The sequence below is a fragment of the Austrofundulus limnaeus genome, unplaced genomic scaffold (assembly GCF_001266775.1).
Source record: "Austrofundulus limnaeus strain Quisiro unplaced genomic scaffold, Austrofundulus_limnaeus-1.0 Scaffold91, whole genome shotgun sequence".
Taxonomy (NCBI): Eukaryota; Metazoa; Chordata; class Actinopteri; order Cyprinodontiformes; family Rivulidae; genus Austrofundulus; species Austrofundulus limnaeus.
This window is the reverse complement of record NW_013952493.1, coordinates 8,363-17,329: the sequence shown is the minus strand read 5'-3', so window position 1 is coordinate 17,329 and position 8,967 is coordinate 8,363. Positions and strand designations below refer to the sequence as shown.

At 38.0% G+C, this 8,967-nt stretch overlaps 2 protein-coding genes across 2 annotated transcripts in view; both read right to left on the bottom strand.

The window, feature by feature from the left end:
• LOC106520344 (extracellular calcium-sensing receptor-like) overlaps positions 1-634 on the bottom strand; it is a 6,333-nt gene extending 5,699 nt beyond the window's left edge. The window contains exons 1-2 of the mRNA XM_014012371.1: positions 510-634; positions 81-375 (exon numbers count right to left, since the gene is read on the bottom strand). Of these exons, the coding sequence (XP_013867825.1) occupies positions 81-375; positions 510-619 (405 nt within the window). The 5' untranslated portion in view covers positions 620-634. The remainder of the gene's footprint in view (positions 1-80; positions 376-509) is intronic.
• An 803-nt stretch (positions 635-1,437) lies between these two features.
• Positions 1,438-6,900, bottom strand: LOC106520343 (extracellular calcium-sensing receptor-like). The gene is made up of 9 exons (XM_014012369.1): positions 6,746-6,900; positions 6,358-6,652; positions 6,185-6,271; positions 5,693-5,962; positions 5,378-5,578; positions 5,027-5,302; positions 4,594-4,821; positions 4,372-4,495; positions 1,438-2,348 (listed from the first exon to the last, which is right to left on the bottom strand). Exons 1-9 carry the CDS (start codon positions 6,853-6,855, stop codon positions 1,438-1,440), a joined length of 2,502 nt encoding a protein of 833 aa, XP_013867823.1. The 5' UTR covers positions 6,856-6,900.
• Between the last annotated feature and the right edge of the window lie 2,067 nt (positions 6,901-8,967).

Genomic DNA, 8,967 nt, shown 5'->3' with positions numbered 1-8,967 from the left:
TCACTTAACTTTAAAGCAGAATGAAAAAAATGTAATGAATGAGCATTCTAAACAAACTAGGAACAATTTTTTAGACTTACAATTGGCATTTTGATTAAACCTAGCACATCAGCAATTGCTATAGAAAAAGTTGAATAGGAGTCACCAACTATCCCCAGGACTGGAGGGGTTCCTGAACAGTTCTCCTGAAACATAAACTTCTCCTCTTGGCTACTAGCCAGAGATAAGGCACCACTGAATCCAATAACAAGAGCACCGCAGTTATCATACAGGCTGTATCCAAGAGTTAAGTTTGGTAGAAAATCAGGCTTCTTGTTGATCTCATCAATAGCAAAAGCCATGGTCATAGCATCCCTGAATCCTAGAGTGTCGAAACTGGCACACAAAATGTCCTTATTAAAAAGTGAATCTTTATATGTCATGTTTATTATAAATGCAGCTTAGTGAAATGTCATTAAACAGTTTATAATAGTAAAATTCTATATTTAAAATATATGTAGAATGCTTACCCTGTGCAGGTAGGTTGCTGTGGCTCTGAGGTATATGTCCATTCAGGGAAAACAGAGGTGTAGTGGACCTCAAACAACCCACCCAGAACCACTTCACCAGGCTTGTGCATTTCATTTAGATGAAACTTTTTCCTTAATTTACAAGATGACGCAAGAGACGGCGTAACGCACAGTACAAGAGAGATAGTTAGGAGCACACATGCATTCAGGAAAGCCCCCATACCTGTTCTCCTCCGTTTAACACATGTTTTGCTTATTAGATGATACTTAAATGTTCAACATGATGTCATTATATTTGTCACTGTCTATTCTATCAAATAGCCTTTTAAGTTATCATGGAGGCAAAACATGAATATTCATATTCAACCTTTAAAATACAAGAAGATAGTTGTAAAAAAACAAATTTCAGAAAGCACGACAACACACTGTAAAGTTGAATAACTAATATTAACTCATTTATTGACCTAGCTATAAAATTTGAAAAAATAAATTGTTTTTAGCTTTTTGACACATGTATTCAGTATCAACTATGTTTATATGGCTCCTGCTATGAGTAGCGGGAGTCCTATTGTTGTTGAACTGTTTCCCCACATGCACAGCCAACCAGCAGTTTTACTATGGACCCCGTCTAAAATAATTATAACGCAAAAACTATTAAACATAGGAGCTTCAGATTTATTTTGTTTTTTAGCTCTGATGAGGGGCTATCCATCAGGTCAACCAATGCACCCCCCCCCACCAAAAAAATAAATAAATAAATAATTAAAAAAAGTCCCCCACCCAAACCACTACAACTTTGGGATGCACCTAGTAGCGTGACATTTATTAAGAATAAAGACTTCTGAGTTACGGTGCATTTCTGCAAGTGGGGGTCATTATGTTATCACAATGTGGTATCTAGTTTTATTATGAAGTGTATCACTAACTGTTACTTGATTGTATTGCGGGACATTATTGCTTTCTTTGTGTTTCTTTCTGGTCTCAAGAGGATTATGTAACATTTAGGTCCAAACAGTGCCAGCAAGAGGCCAAAACTGGAAGCCAGGATGGCAAACACCTCCACTGCATCTGCATATTTACCTGGAGAGTTTATATATGCAGGAACAAAGGCCACCCACACAGAACAGAAAATCAACATGCTGAAAGTGATGAGTTTTGCCTCATTGAAGTTGTCAGGAAGATTCCTGGCCAGAAATGCAAGCAGGAAGCTAAGGACAGCCAAAAAGCCAATATACCCCAGTAACACTGCAAAACCAATGGTGGACCCAACTATGCACTCATAAATTATCTTGTCATTGTGGTAATTAGTGTTTTTATGAGGCACTGGTGAAGCTGAAACAATCCAGATAGTGCAGATCGCTGCCTGAATGCAAGTAAGAACTAAAACTGTTCCTCTTTGTTGTACAGCACCAAACCACTTAAGGTGGAACCCTCCTCCTTGTTTGGAGGCTTTGAACACAGCCAGAACCACCACGGTTTTCACCAGGATGCATGAGACACAAAGTACAAAACTGATCCCAAATGCTGCGTGTCTCAGTTGGCATGTCCACAGTTTGGGTCGTCCAATGAACAGCAGCGAACACAGGAAACACAACTTCAGTGACACCAAAATCAAGAAGCTCAGTTCTGAATTGTTGGCTCGTACCATGGGTGTGCTGCGATGATGGACGAAGATCCCTGAAACAACGATGCATATGAATGTGCCCAGTAATGAAGCTGTTGTCAAGCACACACCCAAAGGTTCCTGATAGGACAGGAATTCTGTTTTCTTAGGAATACAGTGGTCATGGTGTGGACTGGACCAGAAATCYTCTGGACAACTGATGCAATCCACTGAGTCTACGAACAAACAAGCAAACAAAACAATGCTGGTATTTACATGTGGTTTCATTTGGCATGCCAAACGTTACACTTTTTAATTTGTTTTGTTAAATATAAAATAAACCTTTAATCAAAACAGACTATACATAAAATGGCAAAAGAAAACAAGCAATAATTCAAACATTTTTTTTTATTATTTTTTGCTAAATCTTTAAATCTCTTGTTACTACCCCAGTCCCTGCTCCCTGGGTCAATGTGTGTGTGTTTGTGTAAATGTTTTTGCTACCTGGTGGGGACAATTTTTGACAATTTTCCTGGTKCACACAGCCTGGTGAGGACCCATTGTTCCTTACGGGGATAAGGATCCCCTTATTGGGAGATATGCTAATGGGTCAGGGTTTCGGTTTAGTACTAACATGTAAATGAAGTTTAGGTTAGGTTTTGGCTCATTTACCTGTCAGAATAGGTTTAGGGTAAATGAATAAATGGAACATAAATGGAAGTAAATTCAAAGTCCCCATGGAGATAGAAGAACAAACGTGTGTGTGTGCTTGTGTTTCAGGCTCAGGTGACTGGGAACTAATTGGAGATGTAAGACAGCTGGCCAGAGTCTCCTGTGGAGTTTATTTAGGAGCAACCTTTATAAGGAAAGCGTCTTCCCCCATTCTTTCCCTTTTAGGCTCCTGTTCTGTGGTTTAGTTAATAATAAAACATTTTAGGTTACTCTTGCATGCTTCCCAATTATAAATAAATTATATTAAATTAGGGACTTGGATGAAACATTTTGATAGTTGTAGATYAAAGTATGGATCTTTCRCCATCAGTGGCTAATCCCTTCCCCTACCCACACTCCACTCTGTTTGTGCATGCTCACGGAGGGTTGGCCATATTAAGTCCCATCTGAAACCAARTACAGACGAGGGCAGTTGGCTAATAATGCCCTCCACAGCGAGRCAGCATCCAGTGCAGACTTGAGCAGCACCAAATAYTGGTCGGCATGGAGGACAGGACATATAAATATATGTTCTGCTTTAGGGTTGGGCATAATCGTATTGTGTGCAATTAATCGTCAGAAAAGCATTAATCGATTATTTTTTGTCACTTGATGATTAATACGATTAAGGCCACCACGCAGAGTCAGTGCGGTGCTCCTCTCCACTTCAAATATGACAAACATTAAAAAACGTTGTGTAATTTATTTATCTATCAGCACAATTTAAAATTTGATGTATAGCCTGAAGTCTGTAATTTTGACACAATTTGGAACAGGTTTTTACAAAGAGCTAGCCTTTCCCATTAAAACTGGTCATCTGACTGGGACACAAGGGTGTCCAGAGACTCCAGAGGATTAATTTTCAAATTAATCGTTATCGGCTAAATACCACAATTAATTGTGATAAAAAAATTTTTTTGCCAATATTGCCCAACCCTATTCTGCATATGCTTTGCACACATATTTACAAAGTAAACACCTAACCAACAAATATAATTTCATAAAGGCTATATAAATCATGTTCAATTTAATTCAAACTTTAAAGTTGCAGAACCCTGGTCCATATTAAAAAGAAGAAGAAAAAAAAGAAAAAAGTAAATAAATGATTAAAAAATGTTAAAAGTACAACCGTTTTGACAAGTTATCACAGTCTATTTGTTACAAATACAGTCATGTCTGAAAACTCTCTAAAATGTGGGCCTAATTAAATATTTTCGAGGGTCTATTGACAAAAAGCGTCTTCTWAACYATCTRACGGCTTTTGTTCTCCAGCGGACTGTTACCATGGTGTCGACAGCTTCCTGTTCTGGTAGTGTGAGGAGAGCCCGTCTCAACAGCGGAGGGTATATAATTGTACCTTACAGCGCCATCAAGGGGACTCGGTTCAGCTGTGAGGGTTCTTCACAGCGAGTGTAGTGTGTAGGGAGTAGAGCGAGGAAGTAGCCACTGATTGGGAAAGACCCATTAATGATCATTTCTTTTGATTCTCTTGTGCTTCAAAAATGGGAACGTTTAGTTATAAAATACACAGGCCTCTCCAATACCAACCTGTTTTGTTGCTGAACTTTCCTTCAGAACATCGGACGCAATCGTAACAGCAGACAGGTAGTCCTTTCTTTCTGGCCATTCGAGTCCCTGGGGGACAGCTCTCACTGCACACTGACCGAGGTGGCTGCAGACATAGGGATTCTTTTCTTATTTTATCTTCAGCACAACTTTTTGGAGTCACACAGAACAACATTTGTTTTAACATAAACAAATAGAAGAAACCTGATTATTGTCAAAGTTCCAGAAGATTTTGTGCTCATMAAGTGTCAGTTCTTCACCGCTGAAAGTTGTCTTTTTAACAACACCCACATTTTGAACTTTGACTCCTCCATCGGGGAGCCATAACCAGTTCATGATATCATATATTGGCAATGCATCACCATTTTCATCAAATGAGACTTGATCACCAAATGAAATTGTAAAKTTGACCTTTTTTAAGTAATACAGAATCTGCAAATGTAAGCAACAGATTAATAATCAAACAGGCAAAAATGCAAATTTCTTGTTCTTTGTTTAGATGTAAAACCCTTTAAGTAGAAATCAAGGCCAGTTATTGTGATCTACAATATTTTTTAGTAAACCCTCATGACGAACAGATACTGGAAAAAATATACAGTATGAGCAAGTTTTTGCTGTGTGTAAACTGATGTTATACCTGCCAAGGCTCCAGTGTTTGCAAAGTGGCACAGCTGTGCCCGCTGAAAGGCCCTCTGCCTGGCTCACACTGCAGCATGTTATGAAGAGCATGAGCCAGCGCATACACAGCCTTGTAAATATTGTACTCAGGCCTGAGGTTAGAAACATCCAAAAACTCTGTCTCTCCAGCCTYTAAATGTTCTTCACCTGTGCATAAAGCTCCACCGGCTTCCCCCCAACCAGCTGGTGGTGGAGGAAATCTACACTGAAATGYATGTTCCCAAAACATCCTTACCTGAAAATCATTTTTTAAATAAATAAGAACAAGGACAATATTTTCAACACATTTTCTTCACTGTTGCCATCTCACCATGCTGTTTTTATTGTTGCTATTGTCACCAGGATGTGTTTTTAAGAAAAAATCTCCAAGTCCTGGTATTTCTCCTCGACGGATTGCAATGCCCAGCGTGCCTCCCAAATATGGCATGAGACGGGGTGTTTGGAGGATGGCTGCTGTTGTCCAGGCTTCACTTGCCAACCACTGCAAACCTGTTACATTCTGTTTTACCACCTGAACATTTGAATTAATAAGTTTAGTTGGGATAGTACTTGAAAACCATAATAACAGTAACATGTCAACGGAATAAAATAGGATGAAATACAGTAGGATAGGTAGATACAGTACCTCTTCCACCAGTTGGATCATATGGATCTGATGTGCAAATACAATTAGGACACGAGCAGTAGATTTCTTTATCACTTCCACAATTCTTTTTAGTTCAAGTGGATTTTCACCCCAAGGCAAAATTTCTAAATATGCAAGACAACCTAATCCATACTGAGTTAGCACAGATTGAAAATATTGGGCGACATGAAGTCCATAGTCATCATTACTGACCAGCAGTCCTGCCCATGTCCAACCAAAGTGTGTTAAAATCTGTATCAATGCATGCACCTAAGTTGATTCAGATCAGAGAAAACAAAATCAAAGATCCATTTTTTGAAAGTTTTTTTAATAACACATTTTCCACACATTACTCTATTGAATCCAGGCAGCTTGTGATCGTCAATTTGTTAATTACATTTTGGCTAATAGAATTTTACAGACATGTACTTTTCAGTTAAACTAAAAAAAAACAACAAAAAAACAAAACAAAAACAAAAACAGAAATCTCGCCTGGAAAGCATCGTTTGGGATTGTTCTGAAGAAAGATGGAAACCTTTGGCGATCGGTCAGGCAGGAACATGTTGCAAAGTAACTGACCTATAAAGACAAGCAAAGATCTTCATTAAAGTGTAAAATATATTGTACATTTTCTGCTGTAGACCTAAAATAGAGAGGCCACTTACAATGGGCAGTCCGAATAAACCTAATACATCAGAGGAGGCAATAGAAAATGTCGAGAAGGAATCACCCACAATCCCCAGGACTGGAGGGCTGCCGAGGCATGTATTCTGAAGAAGGAACTCTTCCTCTTGACCGCTGGCCAATGACAATGCAGCACTAAATCCAATTACTAAAGTGGCACAGTTATCATGAAGACTATATCCCAGGGTCACGTTAGGCAGCAGATGTGGGTTTTTGTTGATCTCCTCAATAGCAAACGCCATAGTCATGGCATGTCTGAAGCCTGGTGGATCAAAGCTTGAACATGAAATTAGACAATTAAACACTAAAACTTGTCACACTGTAAAAACACGCTGTGATCAGTTATCCATACACAAGTGTGTCACTTACCCATGGCAGAYGTGTTTGTTTGGTTCCGAAGTAAACGTTAGTTCAGAGAAGACAGAGGTGTAGTGAACTTCAAAAAGTCCACCTAAAATGACATCACCAGGTTTGTGCATACTATTAAGATGAAAATTTCTTCTCAGTTTACAAGATGACAAATCAACAGAAGGTGAAAAGACAGCAAAAAAATAGAACAAAATTGAAAAGACATACATAGACAGAGATGATTGATGAAATACACCCATAACTCAATGTGCTCCTTAAGACACTGTTTTCATATTTCCTGACTGGTCATTTTATAAGTGTTGGCATGAACAGTTTCATCATAGCTGCACTGTAAAAAATGAAATGTTGGATTTACTTAACCATATTGTGTTACCTGGTTCCACTTAACTGAGTTGAGTAAATTCAAAGCAACACACCAGTTCTATAACCAAAGAACGTGAGWATGTTGCTTTGAATTTACTCAACTCAGACCAGGTAACATRACATGGTTAAGTAAATCCAACATTTCTTTTTTAGAGTGTGGGGGAGGGCATGAACTCTACAAACACTGCAAATATTTATGCTCATACATGTTTTAATCACTGTTTTTTTACTACTCGAAAGTAAAAGCTTATTTAGTTGTTTTCTTCAAAGACAATAAGTAGAGTTGATGGGTTTTCAAATTATTTTTGGAGCTTTAACCACACATTTTATCTGCAAATCATCTAAAATATTGAGAGCTATAATGAAATAAATTTTGGGAGAAATCTTCTCATGTATTTAATGACACTTTGAACAGTGAATGTTAATGTTATGTTGGTTGCATTTAGACACAATTGTATGCAAAGTGCATCACATATCAGTATCTTACAGACTGATTGTTGATCAGAAAAAAGATGTTCAAATCATGACTTCACCTCTCCCACCCAAATTTTGATGTACCAGTCATTTGAACTGGTTGCCTTCTGTAACCTCTACCCCACCACACACCCCTGATTAACTATTGTACACTGATYTTTAAACATGTACCAGTTGATATGGCCTATACTGTATGTCCCGACCCTTCATTTCAACAATTAAACATTTCCCACATAGCAAAATTTGTTTGGCCCAGTTCTGGCCCACACAATGAACTAATACTCAGCCCAGATTCAGCAAAGAATGACAGCCTTTTAGTGGCCCAGATGTGGTTTGCCAGAGGTGGTGCATAMATGRGCCAGCACCACATTTAATCAAACCACAACTGGACCAGTAGTGACATGCCTTCTTAAAAACAGTGTCATCATTGCCAGACCTGGCCCTCATCCTGCTGACCAACCACTTTCCATGCCAGCACTGCCAGCTTGACACCAGATCTGGCCCACACATACCTGTCTGCTATGTGGGTTTAAGTAAAAAAAAAAGAATAAAAAATAATGTTGAGATGACAGAACTGTAATACAAAAAATACCTTTTGTTTGAAACAATTAGCATGAAGTCATTCACAAGGCCTTTACTGAAATCATTTTAGTATACATATGTGACAATTATATTTTAAGCAGTTTAAAAGAAATGATCCCAAGGAAAAAAATATTCAAACGGTTATTAAAAATAATTTCTGTAACCTCCTATAGTTTCTCAATTGCACTATGATGTCCACAAGATGGTAGTATTACAATACATTTATGGTTGCCTTACGAACTTCTCTACAGTATAATCTGGCACAAATCCTTTGAAAAAGAAGTGAATTCTGTAAATTTGGAACCAAATTTAGCTCATAATAGTAAGCTTCAAACCAAATGATAGCAAAATGTATTATTAGTATACTGGTTGTTTTTAGATAACTTTGTCATTTCTTATATAAAATGTAAATAAAAAAGTAAAGACTGGTTTCTCAGTGCATAACAGTATCTGCTATGATGTGCGAAAAGATGATAAAATTGAAGTAAAAATGTAAAAGCTGCATAAGGAAAGCAGCTCATTTGTCATTATTTGCTTAAAAGTGTAAAGATATTTCAGCTATTCTAAACCAGTTGTCCCCATTTCTACCTTATAACCCACAAAAAATAAGAAATTAAAACAAAAAATAAAGTGGCTGACCAGCAACTTTGACTAATTTTGATTTATACCTAAACATTGCTTATAGGCCAAAGTAATTATGATGTAATGACAGCATTATTACAAAGTTACATGCAGCACGTGCAAACCTAGTGTCTCTGTCCAGGCTTATAATCTGGTGCACAACCCCCCCCCCCCCCCCCCCC